This window comes from Dasypus novemcinctus, chromosome 7 (genome assembly GCF_030445035.2).
Source record: "Dasypus novemcinctus isolate mDasNov1 chromosome 7, mDasNov1.1.hap2, whole genome shotgun sequence".
Lineage (NCBI taxonomy): Eukaryota > Metazoa > Chordata > Mammalia > Cingulata > Dasypodidae > Dasypus > Dasypus novemcinctus.
Genome location: NC_080679.1, coordinates 114,805,332 through 114,828,524, shown reverse-complemented (window position 1 = coordinate 114,828,524; position 23,193 = coordinate 114,805,332). Strand labels below are relative to the sequence as shown.

General features: G+C 36.9%; 1 protein-coding gene and 1 non-coding gene across 5 annotated transcripts in view; one reads left to right on the top strand and one right to left on the bottom strand.

The window, feature by feature from the left end:
* Positions 1-23,193, bottom strand: part of ZRANB3 (zinc finger RANBP2-type containing 3) — a 362,849-nt gene that overhangs the window by 300,837 nt on the left and 38,819 nt on the right. For all 4 annotated transcript variants that reach the window (XM_058301088.2, XM_058301086.2, XM_058301085.2 and 1 more), the window contains one exon: positions 3,020-3,187. In XM_058301088.2, coding sequence (XP_058157071.1) covers positions 3,020-3,180 — 161 coding nt within the window. In that variant the 5' untranslated portion in view covers positions 3,181-3,187. The remainder of the gene's footprint in view (positions 1-3,019; positions 3,188-23,193) is intronic.
* Positions 11,256-11,360, top strand: LOC111761074 (U6 spliceosomal RNA). Its single transcript, XR_002794543.1, has one exon. It is a non-coding gene; the product is annotated as a U6 spliceosomal RNA (small nuclear RNA).

Sequence of the window (23,193 nt, the reverse complement as noted above, 5' to 3'; positions counted from 1 at the left end):
AGATTGGGCCATTGCCCCAGTGTTTTCAGAGAGTGATGCCTAGAGTTTGGTGAGGGTGGAGTTGAGAAAAAGGCCAATGGGCAAGCCCTTAGAAGGGGAGGAAATGCCACTGAATGAGGCTGCAAGAAGAAACCAGGGTTCTATTGATGACTCTCAGAATTTGAAATCTAATGGAGTATGCCCTGCAGGTTTTCCGAATTGTTTGGGACCTGTAATTCTATTTTCCTTCCAATTTCTCCCTATGGCAATAATGGCAATAGGAAGGTTTATCCCGTGAATCCGTATGCTGGAAGCAGATAACTTGTTTTCTAAGTTTAACAGGTCAACAAGCCTGAGGGGAATATTGCCCCAACACAGATAGAACCAATTTTGATGAGATTTTTTAATTTATTTCTCTCCCTTCCCCCTCCTCCACAGTTGTCTGCTCTCTGTGTCCATTTACTGTATGTTCTTCTGTGTCTGCCTGTATTCTTGTCAGCAGCACTAGGAATCTGTGTCTCTTTTTGTTGCGTCATCTTGCAGCTCTCCGTATGTGTAGCGCCATCCCTGGGCAGGCTGCACTTTTTTTCACGTAGGGCTGCTCTTCTTACAGGGTGCACTCCTTGCACGTGGGGTTCTCCTATGTGGGGGACACCCCTGTATGGCACAACACTCATTGCAGCGCATCAGCACTGTGAGTGGGCCAGCTCACCACACGGGTCAGGAGGCCCTGGGTTTGAACCCCGGACCTCCCATGTGGTAGGCAGATGCTCTATCCATTGAGCCAAATCCACTTCCCTTGATGAGATCTTGTACTTAATATTGTTACTAGAATGATTTAAGATTTTTATAATATTGTGATGGAATGAATATATTTGCATATGGAAAAAACATGTCTTTCTAAGATTCAGAGGGTGGAATGTGACAGTTTGAAGCTGGGTGGTTCCTTGAAAATTCTGTTCTTAAAGCTAATCCATTCCTTTGCACTGAAACCTATTACAGGCGGAAGCTTGATTAAATTACCTCTATTAAGGGCTTATGATTAAACTGTAGGACCCAGGGCACGACTTAACCCTCATACTGGAGTTCTTTATAAATGGAGGAAGAAAAAGCCATAGACATAGAAAAAAAGCCACAGAGACAGAGAGAATCCTCCAGAAGTTGAAGTTAACAAACCCAGGAGGCAGAAAAGCCACAGATGGAGCAGTCCGAAGCTGAAGCAACAAGGCCCAGAGGAGAAGGGAGAGAGAAACAGACACTGCCATGTGCCTGATATAGCTGAGCTCTGAGAAAAAGCGATCTTGGGGGAAATGGTAGAGACTGGCAAAGCCGACATAGTGACCTGCCATATGGCAGGAATCCAGAATTGTCAGCAGCTGAACCTAGGGAGAGAGCTTCTCCTGATGCCTTGATTTGGACATTTTTCTCAGCCTTAGAACTATACGCTTGTGTTAGTAAATCCCATTGTAGAAGTCAACTCATTTCTGGTATATTGCATTAGCAGCCTTTAGCAAACTAAAACGCTGCTATTCATAGAGGCATACTTCAAACTGCCAAAAGATGGAAGTAACCCAAGTGCCCATTAACCAATGAATGGATAAACAAAGTGTTGTATATGTACATACAACAGAATACTATTCACCATTAAAAAGGAATGAAGTTCTGGTTTATGTGACAACACGGATGAACCTTACAGACATTATGTTGAGCAATAAGCCATACACAAAAGGACAAACACTGTATGATCTTCTTGATATGAAATAATATAATAAGCAATCTCATAGAGTCAAAATCTAGAATACAGGGTACCAGGGGAAGGAGTAAGGCTAGGGAAAGGGATGTTAAGGCTTAACATGTACAGTTCCCATGTGGAATGAAGGAAATGTTTTGGTTACAGATGGGAATAAGGATAGCAGTATGAAAATAAGTATTTGAATGTGGTTAAAAGGAGACATGTTAGATTGCATATATGGCAACTATACAAACAGTGAACCTTAAGTTAAGCCATACTCTATGAATAATTATATAATTATAAAAAATGTACTTTCATCAATTTTAACAAATGTACCATACCAATGGCAGATAGATAGGGTAGTATATGGAAATGATGTATTTTATAAATGATTGTTTTATAAACTCACTTCTTTAATTAAAAAAAAAAAATAGGAGCGACAATGGAACTAATATTTAGTGCTACCTTAAAAGCACAGCAAAGAGGAAAAATTTTCGAGAAAAAACAAGAAAACAAAACAAAACAAAAAACAAACAAAAAAGAAAACAAAAAAATCAATAAAGATAAAAAATAGATAAAAGAAAAAAAAAGTATAGCAAACCATGCAATGGCCCAGTTTGATGGAAGAGTTCACATAAATATTATGAAGTTTAAAAAGGGGTAAAGAAATATAGACAGTAGTAGAAGGTAATAGCAAGGTAACTGCAAATCCAGAGGTTGCTATCTATACTAAAAAGTGGGATTAAACAAAATGCAATGGACATTAGTTATACGTGAAAGCAACAGCAGATCTGGTAGCCCAAATACTAAAAATAACTAAAGACACCTTCTTAAGAAATCAGAAATGCATCAATATATTTTAACCTGAAGTATAAGTCAAACATAATAAATGGATGAAGCTAACTCAGTGATGGTCAATTCTAACAAAAAAGGAATGGTTTGCACAGAGCTTGGAAACATATGCATCAGTGAATAATAATATATGTTTATATCTGTACTGTCACTTGAACACTACACTTATTGAAGGGCAGGGATAGTTCACCAAGTCCTTTCAGGGCCTAAAATTTGCTTTTTCCTTGTTCTAAATCCACATTAAACTGACATCCTCTGATTTTTAATTCCTGATTATGAGAAAGGATGCTTACATGTAAACATAAATATCATGACAAGAGGATAAAGACAATTTCCAGTTAAAGTCAATAATTTGAAATTGTTTACATACACACATATTCAAATATATTTGTTTTTTAATACACTTGCCAGGAACTTAACATTTCTTTAAAGCATTTCTTTAAAGAAGTACTTTACCTGCCATCTCTTCTTAGGGCAAAAGAGATGCCATCTTTCTGGAAAGGAAGGAGCTTTGCTCTTAGTTTCTCAGGCAAATAATCCAGCTGTTTATTAGATTCACTTGTCAAAGATGAAACATGAGGTTTAAGAGACTTTTTTATGTTATAAACTCTAGACATGTTGAACCTAAAAACAGAAAAAAACACAGAAAAAAGGGTAGAAGAAATAGATATTACTAAGCATGTTACAAAATCAAATATATATACTAATATTAAAGTACTTATATATAGTCTTTTTTTTTTAATCTTTTGATATGTGGTAGCTTTTTTTTTTTTTAATTTTTTTTTATTGACTTTGTAATAATATTACATTAAAAATATATATGTGAGGTCCCATTCAACCCCACCCCCCCACCCCCCCTCTCCCCCCCCAACAACACTCGTTCCCATCATCATGACACATCCATTGGATTTGGTAAGTACATCTTTGGGCACCTCTGCACCTCATAGACAATGGTTCACATCATGGCCCATACTCTCCTCCATTCCATCCAGTGGGCCCTGTGAGGATTTACAATGTCCGGTGATTGCCTCTGAAGCACCATCCAGGGCAGCTCCATGTCCCAAAGACGCCTCCACCTCTCATCTCTTCCTGCCTTTCCCCATACCCATCGTCCACCATGTCCACTTTTCCCAATCCTAATATACTATCTATATAGATATAAACTGGCTCAAGATTCAGAATCAGTGACTAAGAAAATTCAAAATACTGAGTCCAAAAACAATTATTCAATGCAGTAAGAACTAAGCATTCTTTATTTCATTTTGAGCCATAATATAGCCATTCCCTGGCTTTATGGTTTGTACTGAAGGTTATAAATCAGCTATATATATATAGTTGCTATATATATATACATATATTTGGTTTTTGTTTTGTTTTGTCTTAGAGGTACCAGGGTCAGGGATTGAGCCCCAGGACCTTGTATGTGGTAAGCCGGTGCTCAACCACTGAATCACTTCGACTCCCCCAAGTTGGTTTTCTCTTTAGTTTGTTAGGAGGCACCAGAAGTTGAACCCAGGACCTCCCATGTGGGAAGCAGGGGCTCAATGGCTTGAGCCACATCCACCCCCGTAAATCAACTATATTTTTACAAAATAAATAATATTAAGAATAATGGAGGGGAGTGAATATAGCTCAGTGGTTAAGCACCTGCTTCCCATGTACAAGGTCATGGGTTCAATCTCTGGAATCTCCTAAAGGAAAAAAAAGGATGAATTTGCTATGGAAAGGTTAAGTCTTTTCTAAACTTATCCTTTTACAGATGTGCATTTTTATATACATAACATCAGATTTTCTGAGATGGGGCAAATCATCACTTAAGAAAAAATATAAATACATTAACTCCAAATGTATATTAATTAAATTAATTCAACATTACTAAATAAGATGGATTACTTTTAAGTTTGTTATTTTAAAGATTGATTTTTAAATATTAAAATTAATTATTTTCAAACAGCAGAAGCCATAATATAGTATACTATGCCTAATTAACACATTCCTCTCCATTGGGTTTCCACAGAGGTAATTTCACTTTTCTAACACATAAAAACTCAATATATCTGTAAATTCTTAGAACTCTGCAAGAAAAAGTCTTATTAAACCAATAATGCTTTTCTAATAATAATACTTTGTATTTAGTTTACACCTTCCCATCTCTGTATTTATATATAATTTAATCCCATCTTTAATATAACTCTGCTTCTTTCTCAATTACTTATAGACTTAAAAACTTTGGCAAAATGTAATCAACCTCTAAGTTCACTATCAAAGAATCTAAAAAATCAAACATGTATTTATTCATAATACATAGGAGCTACATGCCGTCACCTAAAGACGCAAGGCCCACACCCTCACAGGGTTTCATTCTTGAATAATAAGAATTAACACAAGTATGGTGAAGGAAATAAAAGGGCAATGGCCACTTTGGATAGGATGACCAGGAAAGATCTTAGCACATGAAATTTGACCTAAGGTCTGGGTTCAAAATTAAGAGAAGCACATTCAAGGCTGGGAGCATTATTAGAGTAGAGGTCCAAAACTGAGAAAGGGTGTAGTGTTTTTGAGCAACAGAAAGGAAGCCAGTGTAACTGAACCAAGAGAATGGTATGAAATGAATGGTACAGATAAGCAAGAGCTAGATCATACAAGGATTTGATATGGACTTTATTTTTTAGTTTTTAAATTTTTTTTAAGATTTATTTTTTATTTATTTCTCTTCCCTTCCCCGCCCCCCGTTGTCTGCTCTCTGTGTCCATTCACTGTGTGTTCTTGTCAGCTTGTACTCTTGTCAGTGGCACCAGGAATCTGTGTCTCTTTTTGTTGCATCATCTTGCTGTATCAGCTCTCCATGTGTGTGGCACCACCCTGGGCAGGCTGCACCTTTTTTTTGCCCTGGGTGGCTCTCCTTACGGAATACACTCCTTGCACGTGGGCTCCCCTGCATGGCAAGGCACTCCTTGCACACATCAGTACTGCATGTGGGCCAGTTCATCACACGGGTCAGGAGGCCCATGGGAGGTCTGGACCTCCCATGTGGTAGGTGGACGCTCTATCTGCTGAGCCAAATCTGCTTCCCTGATATGGACTTTAGATTCTATTGTAGGGATGTGGGGAAACCAATGGAGCTCTGCTATCCAATACAACATTGGACATATGTGATGATTTTTTTAAAATTTATTTTTTAATTGTCTGTTTTTTAAAAGATACATAAATAACAAAAAATGTTACAATAAACAATATAAGAGGTTGCCATATACCCCACACCCCACATCCCCACTCCTCCCACATCAACAACCTCTTTCATCATTGTGGCATATTCATTGCATTTGGTCAATACATTTTGGAGCACTGCAGCACTGCTGCACTGCATGGATTATAGTTACATTGTAGTTTACACTCTCCCCCAGTCCATTCAGTGGGTTATGGCAGGATATATATTGTCCAGTATCTGACCCTGCAATATCATTTAGGACAACTCCAAGTCCAGAAAATGCCCCCACATCACATCTCTTCTTCCCTCTCCCTGCCCTCAGCAACTACCATGGCCACTGTCTCCACATCAATGATAAAATTTCGTCCATTGCTAGAGTCACAATAGTTCTACAGTAGACTATCAGTAAATCCACTCTAAGCCATATTTTATTCCTCAATCCTGTTGACCAAGGGGTGGTGATGTCCACTCCACCTCTAAATAAAGAGGGGGCTTATACATGACCTCTCGATATGAATTAAGCAAACCAAGCTATCTCAGAGAGCTAGAGACTGGATAGGCTTAAAGGAAATGGGGGAGAGAAGAAGGTTGTGAGCTGACACCTATAAGGGTGAAATCTATGATAAAGTGGAGGTAAGAAGTTGTACAGGGAAGGGATAAGATAGGGGCATAGGGATATTATTGGTTGGGGCTTGAGAGGGCTAGGGTTGGGAAGATGGGTCAGATGGCCCAGGAACTGGGAGGGGGTGGGGGTGGGGGGGAGCAGATAATTAAAATTAAAAGTTCAGTTCCTCAGTTTCACCAGTCACGTTTCAAGTGCTCAATGGCAACATATGGCTAGGGAGTACCACTCTGAACAATGCAGATATAGAACTTTTCCATCTTCACTGAAAGCACTTACTTGAGGGTTTTACGCAGAGGAGTAAAGGATCTGACATTTCAGAAACTACCAGTAGAGACAAAGCTACAAATGGAAAGGAAGGGCATGAACATTCCTATAGGAAATGGATTCAACAAAAAAACCCTACTTCATTAGGCAATTGGATAGAGAAATGTTTTATTGCTCAGACCAGTCTGCATACAGTCCTCAAACACCTCACAACAAAAACACAAACTCTGAGCAAAGACTAGAGAATGCTTCAAAATGGGCAAGAGTGGAAGCAGAAAACCAGTTATCACACAATAATAGATAAGTCAAGAATAATCCTTGGTAGTTGCAATAGAGATATTTATTCTCTGTATCAGAGGTAAAGCAAAGTGGACTTGCTGATGGAGGACATGTGGAGATTAAAGGAAATATGGATTCAAGACATAGATCTGGGGAAGCGGATTTGGCCCAACAGATAGGGCATCCATCTACCACATGGGAGGTCTGCAGTTCAAACCCCAGGCCTCCTTGACCCGTGTGGAACTGGCCCACATGCAGTGCTGATGCGCGCAAGGAGTGCCGTGCCACACAGGGGTGTCCCCCATGTAGGGGAGCCCCATGCGCAAGGAGTGTGCCCTGTAAGGAGAGCTGCCCAGCCCAAAAAGAGTGCAGCCTGCCCAGGAATGGTGCCGCATACATGGAGAGCTGACGCAGGATTCTGAGTGCCGCTGACAAGAATACAGGCGGACACAGAAGAACATGCAGTGAATGGACACAGAGAGCAGACAGCTGGGGGGGGGGACACAAGGAAGAGAAATAAATAAAAAATAAATCTAAAAAAAAAAGACATGGATGTGGAGCAATGGAATTAGTGTTACATAGCCATGTACTGTATTAGTGACTACTAAGAAAGAAATGGATTGGGGAAGAAAAAGATGAATAGATCTTTTAAAAACAAAGTTTGAGGTAGTGATAAGATAAGTCTGAGGTAGTGATAAAAATGTCATACAAACTTGTAGAGATCTGGAGAGAGATCTAAGCCAGATATATATATATTTGGGAAGCACCATTTGATCGTAAACATGGATCATTTTTTGTGGTAATAAAAATGCAGGTTCTCTGCTATGTTCAGGGAAATCCTGTCACTACCAGTCAAGACAGTCCCATCCATCTGCCCCATGGAATCTAATCCACCTCTCAATTACAGGCAGAGTAGTCATCACCATCCCAGGATCCTCAGGATTGGGGAATGAATGATGGACTAGAGTAGACTTTTACTGTTATTCTACCATAGACTTATTGTGATTCTAGCAATGGAAGAATTTTCTTCATTGATGTGGCGGCAGTGACCACTGGAGGTTCTGAGAAGAGAGAGAGGGAAAAATAGGTGTAATATGGGGGCATTTTCAAGACTTGGGAATTGTCCTGAATGACAGTGCAATGACAGATACAGGCCATTATATATCTTGTCAAACTTAACAAAATTGTGCAGGAGAGAGTGTAAACTACAATGTAAACTGCAATCCATACTCAGTGGCAATGCTCCAAAATGTGTTCATCAATTGCAACAAATATACTATACTAACAAAGAATGTTGATAATGTGGGAAGGGTAAGGAGTGGGGCATATGGGAATCCCCCATATTTTTTATGTAACATTTACATAATCTAAGTATCTTTAAAAATATGTAGATAAATATATATATAAAAGATGGAGTTACAAATGACCTTGCCAATAGAAATATCAGGTACTTGCTTTATCAGCCTATCCTACAGCTAATGGCTTTGCCAATCAGATACAATCATTCCAAACTTTAATAAAAGAAGTTAAAACTAAATGAGCAGGAAATAAGTGAAATCCATTCTGGTAAGGATGGTATCAGGAGAAAGACCAAAGTACACTTTCCAAAGGTACTATATATTGAGTAGAATTTTTCAGGGTCAGTGGTATGAGGGTGTACAAAGTGTTAGGATAGATTTGTAACCAGAAGCTAAAAAATAATTTTTAAAAAAATTTTAGTATTATATTTGTCCAAGATTCCTTTTTGCCTTTTTTAACATTGTAAAAAAAAAATTTTGACAGCTATTACAAGAAAAATATATCTGCTAAGTTGAGGTCACATTGCATCTTACATACTTTATTTTTAGGATGACTGCCTCAGGCACTATATTTGTAAAAAAAAAACAAACGAACCCAGAATGAACTTAATAGTCACATTAAAAAAATAGTTTTTCAAAAAGTAAGATGAAAGAAATCTAAAGTAGGATGTAAATTTTTTGAGAAAATTTCAAATGAGTTTAAGATTATTCTATGGACCATTGTTGGATAGAGAACTCAAAAATATATAATAAATAGAACATGAATGTCTTAATTAACATTGAGAATAAAAGAAAATTTTAAAACAAACCTTTCTCATTTATACTATCTAATTTATAAAATTTGTAATATTATAAAAAAGAATGTTTCAGGTAGGTTCAGTCATGTAAATTAAACAGCTACAAATAGTGAGTTATAACATTAAGCATAAAAAAACAGAACACTCAGGTAAAATCTATATTAATTAATAAGAAAATAACAGAGTTACAGTAAACACAGTTTTTTCTTTTCTTTTTTTTTAGATTTATTTTATTTATTTCTCTCCCCTCCCCCCACCCCCAGTTGTCTGTTCTCTGTGTCCATTTGCTGGGTGTTCTTCTTTTTGTCTGCTTCTGTTGTCAGCAGCACGGGAATCTGGGTTTCTTTTTGTTGTTTCATCTTGTTGTGTCAGCTCTCCATGTGTGCGGCGCCATTCCTAGGCAGGCTGTGCTTTCTTTGGTGCTGGGCGGCTCTCCTTACGGGGCGCACTCCTTGCCCGTGGGGCTCCCCTACGTGGGGGACACCCCTGCGTGGCCGGGCACTCCTTGCGCACATCAGCACTGCACATGGGCCAGCTCCACACGGTTCAAGGAGGCCCGGGGTTCGAATCGCGGACCTCCCATGTGGTAGACAGACGCCCTAACCACTGGGCCAAGTCTGCTTCCCAGTAAACACATTTATATGTCTCTCAAATCATGAAACCTCTAGAGGATTTCATTCAGGTATTTAGCAAAAGTGTTTTTATTCAATACATATATACAAATTTACTTTTAGGAATGTTGGGGAGGGGGCTATTAAAATTGGAACCAGTAATACAATTTTTAATACCATACACTGAAAAAAAACAATTGTTGGTTAAGGATAATCTAATGAAAGCAAAATCTAGAAGAACTCATTTTCAAAGTGATTCTCTTGATTAGAACAAATACATGAGAGGCAGCAGACTTGGCCCAGTGGTCAGGGCATCCGTCTACCACATGGGAGGTCAGCAGTTCAAACCCCAGGCCTCCTTGACCCGTGTGGAGCTGGCCCATGCGCAGTGCTGATGCGCGCAAGGGGTGCCCTGCCTCGCAAGGGTGTCTCCCGTGTAGGGGAGCCCCACGTACAAGGAGTGCGTCCCGTAAGGAGAGTCGCCCAGCATGAAAGAAAGTGCAGCCTGCCCAGGAATGGTGCCGCACACACGGAGGAGAACTGATACAACAAGATGACACAACAAAAAGAAATACAGATTCCCATGCCGCTGACAACAACAGAAGCAGACAAAGAAGATGCAGCAAATGGACACAGAGAACAGACAACTGGGGTGGGGGTGGGGGGGAAGGGGAGAGAAATAAATAAATCTTTAAAAAACAAAACAAAACAAAAAAATACATGAGAAGAGAATCCTTAGGATTAAAATGATTATTTGTAACCAATTGGGAACAAGGTAAATTCAATTAGAATTCACTAATTGAATAATTGTGATTAGGGGAATCTGGTATTGTCAAAACATACAACCAAGGAATTTATTTTGGAAATACTAAGCAAATGGCTGATCAGAAATATTATGTACTTTGAGGAAATAATTGTTTTATATTTACTTTTTAATTATGAATGCAATACATGGGATTTACAATAGAAAAAATAAAGCCAAAGAGAGAATAAATGAACAAAGAGGAATTAAATGTAAATGGAATAAAAATGTGAATTGAAACAAGTGATCAATATACCAAACTATAAAATAACTACATACTACTTTAAAAAAATATAACTTAAAGATAATTCAAAACCAACAAAAGGCTAAGGACAGAAAAAAGACATATGTGATTACTAATCAAAATGAAACTGGAAGCAGATGTGGCTCAAGCAAATGAGCCCCGCCTACTACACGGGAAGTCCTGGGTTCAGTTTCCCATGCCTCGTGGAAAAAACAAGCAAGACAGCGAGCTGGCATGACCAGCAGGCACAATGAGCTGATACAAGATGAGGCCAAAAGGAGACACAAAGAAGAAAGACAATGAAAGCAAGGAAGGAGCTGAGGTGGCTCAAACAATTGAGCACCTCTCTCCTACGTAGAAGGTCCCAGGTCCCAGGTTCAGTTCCCGGTGCCTCCTAAAGAGAAAAGAGCAGACACAGCACACAGCGAATGGACACAGAGAGCAGAAAGCAAGCACAAAAACAATAAAAAATAAATAAAAATAAATCTTTTAAAAATGAAATGGGTGTAACTTTATTAATACTAGAAAAAAAAGTAAAAGGAGAAAAGCATTAGAAATAAGACTGTGCACTACAGCAGCACATATACTAAAATTGGAACAATACAGAGAAGTTGAGCTTGGCCCCTGAGCAAGAATGACACACAAAATTGTGAAGAGCTCCCTATTTTTTGTTTGTGGTCTATGTATTTTTTAATATATATATAATAAAAAAATGAAAAAAAAAGAAATAAAAGGCATTTTGTAACAAAAAATTCAATTGACCAGAAAGATAGGCATACCTTCTATATAAATGTACAAAGCAAAAGCTGACAAAAATATGGAACAATTTGACAAAATGAAAAATATTCGTCTGTAATGATAGCAGAGTATTTTAATACAGCTTTCAATAATGGGTTATATAAGCAATAAAAAAACTACAAGGATATAGATTTGAACAACACATTAAACATTACTCATAGACAATGAAATAGTCTTTTCAAGGTCACTCTATGAAGCCAATCTAAACTTGATGTAAAAAACAATTACAAAACAACAAAAAGATTAAAAATTTAAAAGCCCTTACAAAAATGAAAAACGACAAGCCAATCTCTCATATTCATAAGTAAAGAAAATAGCAAACAGAATGTGGCAATCAATTAAAAAGATAACACAAGACAAATATGGATTTATGTTATAAACACAAGACTATTTTTACAACTCAATGGAGGCATAAAGGAAAGCCTGGGTTTTAGGGAAAGCTGCAGGGTTGGAGTCAGAGACATTGATTGGGGGTTCTGGTAAATTAGGAAGCAGACTGTTGAACTCACAGCTGGCCTGTGATTTCTGCATCTTATTAGGAAGTACCTCCTCATACAGTAGTAAATCAAAGATGGCAACATTGAGACCAGCAGTACTCACCTCTTTTTCAAAAAGAGCAAGAAAAAAGTCAGAAACTGACCAAAACAACTATTCTAGGGATCTGCAGACCAGGGAAGTGATGTCTACCATCCCAGAGGAAGCAGGACAGGACAATGAAGAAGCCAAAGGAAAAATTGGGAGTAAATTGACCAAGGGCTAAGAATGGCACACACCTAACACACTCCAGCAGCCTCAGTACAGCACCCGCAGTACAGCTCTGGATGGGCTGTCACTGAATGCAAAGGGAGGGAGAGAACAGGGAAGACATGCCCAAGGGCAAAAGTGGCTTCTGATCAGGGAGTTTGGACCGTGGGGCCTGGCTCTGAATCGTAGCCATAGCCAGCCAGGTTGGGCAATACCAGTGGACATTGTTTCAACACTGCCCAGTGTGAGCTGCAGAAAATACACTTCCCCCAAGGGTTGCAGGGAAAGGTACGTTTAGTGTCATTTGCTGGAAATACTTAGCAGAAAGGGTGGGGTGGGAGAATGAAGGCTTTTTGGCATCTTTCCTGTGCCTTTCCTCAGGGTCCTTTGTTACTATCTGCAGCCCATTAGTGGGTGACCAGCTGTTTAGATAAAACATGGACAATTTTCAAAATACTGACTAAATTAACCAAGAATCAAAGAAGCAAAAAATTACAAACCATACTAAGAAAGAGAAGATAAGGCCCAGTCTAAGGAAAAAATTGAAACATGAGATGAGAAGCAGATATTGGAACAATTAATCAGTGATGTTCAAACAAATCTCCTAAATTGATTCAATGAGATGAAGGAAAATATGGCTAAAGAGACAAAGGATATTAAGAAGACACTGGGTGAATTTATACGCATTAATGAAATCATGATGAGGACCTGCTTTTTATTCATTTGTTTTCTTTTGAAACCCAATCCTATTGTATTTGTATTTAAAATTTGTACACATTTGTAATATTCTGTACCTTGTGGTATTTGGTACTATTAGAGGAAAACTTTGGATTCAGACCTCCTTGCAGTTTTTATATCATTGTTTTATTTTGTTTTTTAAATAAATTCTAGTGGTTTGATCCAAATCCCATTACAATTGTATAAAGGAATAAAATTTTGTACTTATATTATTAAAAATCACATTTTTAATATTTATCTAAAAAAAAAAAGACACTGGGTGAGAATAAAGAAGAATGTGAAAGCTTACAAAGAGAAATAATAGTACTTACGGGAATGAAAAACACAACGCATGAGAATAAAAATACATTAGAGGAGTAATTACCCAGAGCTATCTAAAGTATGTGTTTGGAGGCCCAGAAGACCAGAAGACCATCCTGTGACATCCTTGAAAGAATGGAAGGTGGACAATGCCCATGTGCAGTGAAGTTGTGTCAGTAAAGCACTCCACACTGCAGAAGCTGATACTCATCCTCCACCGTCAGCGATAGTTGTTTCAGGAGCTATTGCATGGCTGGAGCTGGAAATGCCATTTCCCAAAAACGGGGGAGGAAGAGAAGGTCAAGCACTGACTTGAACTGTATGGATTAGTAAATTCAGCTGGCTAAAGTATAATCCTAAGAACAGCTAAAGTTTGAACCTGTCCAAGTTGGAAAAAGGCTGGTAGCTACTTGACTCTCCCTGGCATGAGGGGAAGCAAGGCTGATTGAAAGACTTTCACTTCCAGACTTTAAATCATATTACATGCCTACACTAGTAAAAACATCATAGTACTGACATAAAGATAGATACACAAACTGATCTTCAGAAACAGACCCTCACATCTATGGTCAAGTGACTTTTAACAAACTTGTCAGTCCCACTCAGCTGGGGCAGAACAGTCTATTCAACAAATGGTGCTGGAAGAACTAGATATTCATAGCCAAAAGAAAGAAAGAGGACTCCTATCTCACACCTTATATAAAAAAATGAACTCAAAATGGATCAAAGACCTAAATATAAAAACTAGAACCATAAAACTCCTAGAAGAAAATGTAGGAAAACATCTTCAAGACCTGGTGATAGGTGGTACATTCTTACACCTCACCTTACAACAAAACCACGAGCAATGAAAGAAAACATGGATAAATAGGAACTTCTCAAACTTAAAACACTTTTGTAATTCAAAAGACTTTGTAAAGAAGGTGAAAAGGCAGCCCATTCAATGGGAGAAAATAATTGGAAAACATATATCCTATAAGGGGGTTGATTTCCATTCTATATAAAGAGATCACACAACTCAGTAATAAAAGAGCAAGCAATCCAATCAAAAAATGGGCAAAAGACTTAAATAGACCTTTCTCCAAAGAAGAAATACAAATGGCCAAAAAGTACATGAAAAACTGTAGAATATCACTAGTTATTAAGGAAATGCAAATCAAAATGACAATGAGATATCATCTCACAGTGCACAGAATAGCTGTTATTTAAAAAAAAAACAGAAAACAATAAGTGCTGGAGGAGATGTGGAGAAATAGGAACACTCCTTCACTGTTGGTGGAATTGTAAAATGGTGCAGCTTCTGTGGAAGACAGATCGGTGGTTCCTCAGAAAGCTACATTTAAAACTGCCATATGATCCAGCAATTCTTCTACTAGGAATATATCCAGAAGAACTGAATACTGTGACATGAACAGACATCTGCACACTGATGTTCATAGTGGCGTTGTTCACAATTGCTAAATGACAGAAACAATCCAAGTGCCCATCAACCAATGAATGTATAAACAAAATGTAGTATATATTAATACATACAATGGAATACTATGCTGCAGTAAGAAGAAATGAAATTGGGACACATATGATGACATGGATGAATCTTGAAGACATTGTGCTAAATGAAATTGAAAAAAGGACAAATACTGCATGGTCTCACTAATATGAACTAAATACAAAGAATAAATGTATGGAGTTAAAACCTACAGTACAGGTTATTAGGAGATAAGAGGAGGGCTGTGAAGGAGTACTGATGCTTAATGTATGTAGAAGTTTTAATTACCTTGACTGTAAATGTGCCAAAGGATAGAGTTGATGGGAACACATTATAGTGAGTAGTAGGTGGTTTATAAATGGAATGGGATTGAGGCTGAAAAGGGTAGTTGAGGAATGTATATGTTATTTGAAAGAAAGCTGGAGAATAATCTAGGGACTGAATAACATAGTGAACCCAGAGGTGGATAAGAATTGTGGTTAATACTACAAATACAAGAATGCCCTTCTGTGAACTAGAATATATATATTTCACTATTGTAGGGTGGTGGGAATGTGGAGAAGCTTGGGAAAATTCAATTAATGTAACCTATGGACTATTGTTAACAGCAATACTGTAATATTCTTGCAGCAATGTCAAAGATGTACTGTGTTAATAACAAGGGAGGTACAGAAGAAAAGTGAGCCAAATGTATGTTATTGACCATAGTTAGTGGTAATAGTCTGATGATATTATTTTATGATCTGTAACAAATGTTCCACAACAGTGTGGTATGTTGGTGAAGGGGTGTTGTATGGGAATTTTACGCATATACATGACGAATGTTTTATAAGTTCACAACTTCTGAAATACAGTTTAAAAAAATACATTAGTGGCATAAATTCGAGGATTTGAACTGCCAGAAAAAATGATCAGCGACCTAGAAGAAAAGACACCTGAAATTGAAAAGAAAGAACAGATAGACCAAAATTGAGCAGGGTCTTGGGGAATTGAATGAATTGAATGACACAGCATGGAGCAAACAAACATATGCTCAATGGTGTCCAAAAGGAGAAGAGAAAAGGGGAAGAAAGTATATTTGAAGAAACAGTAGCCAAAAACTTATCAACTCTTATGAAAGACATGTATATCCCTATCCAAGAAACACAACATACTCCAAACAAAATGAATCTAAGTAGACCACCTCCTAGACAAATACTAATCAGAATGTCAAGTATCAAAGAAAAGAAAAAATTCTGAAAGCAGCAAGAGAAGAGCAACCCATCACTTACAGGGGATATAAATTTCTCATCAGACGTCATGGAGGCAAGAAGTAGTGGTATGATATATTTAAGACACTGCAAGAAAAAACTGTTAGCCAAGAATTCTATATCTGGCAAAACTTTCCTTCAAAAATGAGGGGCTGTTTAAAATATTCACAGATAAGGGAAACTGAGAGAGTTCCTTAACAAGAGTTCAGCCTCCAAGAAATACTAAAGGAAGTTCTGCAGACTGAAAGGATAGGAGAGGAGAGGCTTGGCAGAAAGTGTAGAAATGAAGATTATCAGAAAGGGTAACTGAAAGAGTAAAAAAGATCAATAAAAATAAGATATTACATATGTAAGCCAAAAGAGAAATTAGTTTAAGTAAGTAATGCCTTTACAGTAATAACAATGAATGTTAAAAGATTAAAATCCCCAGTCAAAACACATAATGAATAAAAAATTATGACCCATCTATATGCTGTCTACAAGAGACTCACCATAGACCCAGGATACAAACAGGCTGAAAGCAAAAGGTTGGAAAAAGATATTTCATGCCAAAAAAGAGGTACAACTAATATCAGACAAAACAGACTTTAAATGCAAAACTGTTATTAGAAACAAAAGGACATATTGTTCAAAGGAGTAATTCACTTAGAAGAAATAATAATCATAAATATTTATGTATCTAACTAGGTACATGAATGAGACAAACACTAGAAAAACTGAAGTGAGAAATAGATGTCTCTACAATAATAGTTGGAGATTACAATATACCACTGTCAGAATTGGATAGAACATTTGGGCAGAGGATCAATAAAGAAACAGAAAGTTTGAATAATATGGTAAGTGGACTAAACCTAACAGACATATACAGAACACTGCACCCCAGAATAGCAGGATATACATTCTTCTCAAGTGCTCATGGATCTTTCTCTAGGATAGACTATATGTTTGGTCACAAAATAGGTGTCAATAAATATAAAAACACTGAAATTATATAAAGCACTTTCTCAGATCATAATGGAATGAAGCTGGAAATTAATAACAGTTGAAAAACAGGAAAATTCACAAATAAATGGAAGTTAAACACCACACTCTTAATCAGTGGGTCTGAGAAGAAATTTCAAGAGAAATCAGTAAATACAATGAGAAGGATGAAAATTAGAACACAACATATCAAAACCTATGGCATGCAGCAAAGGCAGTGCTGAGAAGAAAATTTATAGCCCTAAATTCCCACATTAAAAATGAAAAATGAGTTTATATCAAAGGCCTAACTGCATTTTTGGAAGAACTAGAAAAACAACAGCAAACAAATCCCAAAAAAAGCAGAAGGAAAGAAATAAAGATTAGATCAGAAATAAATGAAACTGAGACAAAACAACAACAATAGAGAAAATCAACAAAACCAAAAGTCAGTTCTTTGAGAAGATTAATAAAATAGACAATCCCTTAGCTAGACTGATTAAAAAAAAGAGAGAGAGAGAGAGAGAAGATGCAAATTTTAAAAATCAGAAACAAGAGTGGGGACATTACTACTGACCACACAGAAACAAAAGAGATCATAATAGGATACTACGAACAACTGTATGCGACACATTAGACAACCTAATGTAATGTACATATTCCTAGAAACACACAACCTACACTGACTCTATAAGAAATACAAGACCTCAACAAACCAATAACAAGTAAAGAATCAGTCATCAAAAACTTCCTGACAATTAAAGCCCAGGACCAGATTCCTTCACAGGTGAAATCTACCAATAATTTTAAGAACTGTTAATACCAACTCCTTTCAAACTCTTCCAAAAAATCTAACAGAAGGGAGCTCTAACTAATCATTTTATGAAGTCAACATCACCCTGATACCAAAGTCAGATAAAGATACTGTACAAAAAGAAAAATTACAGACCAATATCTAATGAAAATAGATGCAAAAATCCTCAACAGAATACTTGTAAATTGAATTCAACAACACATTAAAAGAATTATACACAATGACCAAGTGGGTTTTATCTCAGGTATGCAAGGGTGGTTCAACACAAGAAAATCAATTAAGGGGAAAAAACACATGATCATCTTGATTGGAAGGGAATAAAAGGAAACTTTCTTAACATTATACAGGGCATGTATATGAAAAACACACAGCCAACATCATACTCAATGGTAAAAGGCTGAAAGCTTTCCCTGTAAGATCGGAAACAAGCAACAGTGCCACCACTGTTATTCGACATTTTGTTAGAAATTCTAATTAGAGCACTTAGAGAAGAAAAAGAAAAGGCATCCAAATCAGAAAGGAAGAAGTAAAACTTTGACTGTTCCCAGATGATATGATCCTATATATAGAATGTCCCAAAAAATCTACAACAAAATTACGAGCTAATAAATGAGATCAGCAAAGCAGCGGGATACAAGATCAACATGCAAAAATCAGTAGTGTTTCTATACATTTAAATTGTGCAATCTGAGGATGAAATCAAGAATAATTCCACTTACAATAGCATCTAAAAGAATCAAATATCTCAAAATAAACTGAACCAAGGATGTCAAGGACTTCTACTCAGAAAACTACAAAACACTGCAAAAAGAAATCAAAACCTAAAGAAATAGAAAGATATTCCATGTTCCTGGACTGAAAGACTAAACATCATGAAACTTCAATCTTCAAACTTCAGTTCTACAGAAACTGATTATAGATTCACCTCAATCCCAATAAAAATTCCAAGAGAGTAATTTTCAGAAATAGAAAAGTCAATTACCAAATTTATTTGGAAGGGAAAGGGGCACCGAATAGCCAAAAATATCTTTAAAAAAAGAACGAAAATGACAGAATCTGGACAAAACATCTTTTCAACAAACAGTGCTGGAAAAACCAGATATCTATAACCAAAAGTATGAAAGAGGACCCTTATCTAACTCCCTATACAAAAATCAACTCAAAATGGATCGAAAACCTAAATATAAAGCCAGGATCATAAAACTGCTAGAAGAAAATGTAGGGAAAAACCTTCAAGACCTTGTGGTAGGTGGTGGTTTCTTGGACCCTATACCCAAAGCATGGTCAGCAAAAGAAAAAATAGATACATGGGAACTCCTCAAAATTAAACACTTTTACATCTCATAAGACTTGGTCAAAAGGGTGAAAAGGCAGCCCACTCAATGGGAGAAAATATTTGGAAATCACATGTCCAGTAAGAGTTTAATATCCAGAGATGTTACAACTCAATAAAAAGACAAATGATCCAATTTTAAAATGGGCAAAACATGTGCAGTGCTGATGCACGCAAGGAGTACCCTGCCATGCAGGGGTGTCCCCCCGGTAGGGGAGCCCCACACGCAAGGAGTGCGCCCCGTGAGGAGAGCCGCCCAACAAAAAAGAAAGTGCAGCCTGCCCAAGAATGGCTCCACACACAGAGAGCTGACAGAACAAGATGATGCAACAAAAGGAAACACAGATTCCCAGTGCCGCTGATAAGGATAGAAGCAGTCACAGAAGAGCATGCAGCGAATGGACACAGAGAGCAGACAACCTGGGTGTGGGGGCTGGGGAGAGAAATAAATAAAAAATAAATCTTTAAAAAATACTTAATGGCCAAAGATTGAAGGTTTAAAGAAAATAAAATAAAAAATGGGCAAAAGACTTGAATAGACATTTGTCCAAAGAAGAAATACAAATGGCAAAAAAACAAATGAAGAAATGCTCAACATCACTAATGATTAGGGAAATGCAAATCAAAACTACAATGAGATATCATTTCACACCTATCAGAATAGCCACTATTAAAGACAGAGAACTGCAAGTGTTGGAGAGGATGGAGAGACATAGAAACACTTACTCACTTTTGGTGGGAATGCAGAATGGTACAGCCACTGTGAAGTGTTTGACAGTTCCTAAAGAAGTAGAATAGACTGGCCACATGACCCTGCAATACCACTACTGGGTATATACCCAGAAGTACTGAGAGCAGTGACAAGAACGGACATCTGCAGACTGACGTTCACAGCAACATTATTCACTATTACCAAAAGTTGGAAACAACCCAGGTATCCATCAACAGAAGAATGGATAAACAGACTGTGGTCTATTCACACAATGGAATATTCTGCAGTTGTAAGAAGAAATGAAGTGGTAAAACATATGACAACATGGATGAACCTGGAGGAAATCATGTTGACCGAAGCAAGTCAGACACAAAAGGACAAGCACTGTATGACTGTGTTATTATGAACCAAATATATTGTGTAACATATTGTATGATTCAAAAACAAATTTATATGTATCCAGTACATTTAAATGAGAAGTGTATGTTTTTATTCAACTATGTTTTCTTTTTAGTTTTTGTTTATATTTTCAATTATTAAATGTACAAAATAAAGTTAATTAAAAAAAGAAAGCCCAACTAATGTCTGTAACCAGCAATACTATGGAAAAAAAAAAGGTGGAATCACAGTTTCTGCTTTAAAGCATATTACAATGCTTCACTGGCCAAAGAGCATACTATTGGCTTAGAGGGAGAACACACTGATCAATGGAATTGAACTGGGAGTTCAAATAGACCCTCACCAATGACTTCTGATTAGGCTACCAAGTCCACTCAGCTGGGATGGACTATCTCTTCAACAAATGGTGCTGGGAGAACTGGATATCCATGTCTGAAAGAATAAAAGGGAACTCTATATCACACCTTATGCAAAAATTAACTCAAAGTGGATAAAAGACCTAAATGTAAAAGCCAGAACCATAAAATGCGTAGAAGAAAGATTATGGTTGTGTATGTCACTAGAAGGAATGTTATAGAGGATAAAACATGGGAATGTAGAGCATAGTGAATCCTGCTGTGGACTATGAATGTGGTCAATGGTACAAAGAATACAAACAGTACAAACAGAATATTACATGAAAGAAACAGATAAAAAGTACTACATATTACTTATTGCTTTACTTTATATAAAATGTAAATATAAATAAATTTATAGAGATGGAATTATATTAGTGGTTATGCATGGCCAGGGAATGATAGAGGGATTAAGAGGTGGCTGCTAAGGGGTAGGGAGTTTTTCTTCTTGGAGTAATGAAAATGCTCTAAAATTGACTGCACTGATGAATGCACAACTCTGTGATTATACCAAAAGCCAATGACTGTACACTTTAGATGGATTGTATGGTATGTAAATATATCCCAATGAAATTGCATTAAAAACAAATACCTCAATGTATAGTAACGTCAGTGAAAATGGTGGAACAGGAAACACCAAGCACCTGTCCTTACCCAAAAACATCAAAAACATCAAAAAACAAAACAAAACAAAAGCCCTGCAAAAATTGTCACATGTTGTCGAGGAGTTATATTACAACAGGTTTATTAAATATGGATTAGGTCTCCAAAGAATACCTATAAAAATTCTGAGATATAGAGAAGGCTTATACAGGGAAAATTCTTCCTAATACACAGTATCAGACAAACTTTTATTCAATTTAAAGACATTCATTTAATCTAGATAACTAATTTTTAAAAATTCATCCTGTACAAACAAAAATTATCAATGGAAATGTCCCTAATGACTATGCAATTTAGTTACATAGACACAACCAATAAATGTGAAAACGCAATATCTTAAATCTTGGTTGATTCATGATAACAACTAAGTTTTTTTTTTAAGATTTATTTATTTCCCTCCCCTTCCTGCTCCCCATTCTCTGCTCTCTGTGTCCATTCACTGTGTGTTCTTCTGTGTCTGCTTGGAGTCTTGTCAGTGGCACCAGGAATCTGTGTCTCTTTGTTGCATCATCTTGCTGTGTCAGCTCTCTGTGTGTGTGTGGTGCCACTCCTGGGCAGGCTATGTTTTTTTTCACATGGGGCAGCTCTCCTTGCAGAGTGCACTCCTTGCGCATGCAGCTCCCCTACACAGGGGACACCCCTGCATGGCAGGGCATTCCTTGCACACGTCAGCACTGTGTATGGGACAGCTCACCACATGGGTCAGGAGGCCCTGGCTTTGAACACTAGACCTCCTGTATGGTAGACAGATGCTCTATCAGTTGAGCCAAATCTGCTTCCCAACAACTAAGATTTAATTACTCACTATCCCCTCTCCCTCCAGTGGGGTCTAGAGGGTAATAATCTCAGTAAATACCTATGCCCAGGGTTAAGTAATTAGTACTGATGAAATCACATAATATTATGAGTAAGTTCAGCACTTTATTGGAAATATGAATTTGGCTTGAATAAATTCCCAGTTCACTACAAGTAGCGAATGTAGGAGATATATTAGACACCACTGCTTTAAAAGATATGGATTTTAGAAACCACATACTCACACAAAAATCAAACTGTTGTGATTATGAGTTGAAAAGGTAGTCAATGAAAATACCTGTTAATCTACTTAAATTTTAAATGTAAACATACACAAAGCCATTAAAAATTTTTAAAATAAATCAATTATGGAAACTCTCCGGATTTTATTAGAACTTCAGAATGTATCTATTTCATATTTTAACGTACTCAATACTTTCATAACAGTGCACATTTATATCTGCTGAAATTTTATTTTTATAGATTGTCAGCAAACTGCAACCTAAATTTAATAAATTGAAATGACACTTGCCAATAAAACTGAATATTATAAAATAATAAAAGATCAACTTCAGTAAGTTATACAATTACCTAATACTTCTAATATCACTTATTAGGGGCTTTAAAATCTTCTACATCTAATATCTAATTTACATTAAACACAAGGACACAAGAATTTTTCATCCTACAGGCAACTGTTTTCAGAATAATGATAAAATAACTCCCATTTATTGGATAACTTCTTTCTGGAAAGAATTACAGTAGAAAATTTTAGAAAATCTCTTGTAATTCTCAAAACAACCTACAAAGGTAAGTATCATTATGCTCATAGTTAAGGACAAGAAAATTGAGGTTCACAGATGTTAAATAATTTCCCAAGGTTACACAGTTAGTCACTGGTGATATAAACCTTAGAACTCAGACTGGTCTAATTTAAGTCTGAATTTTTTGCCATTATGTAACACTGCCTCTCAAACCAGTCCTTCAGCAAATACTGAGTGCTTATTATGTGCCAGAGCTCTGCAGGTACTCAGAATACAAAGATAAATTTGAACGTTTTTATCCTCAGCTCAGGGCCCAATCTAGGAGGGAAATGAGAGCTATCAACAATC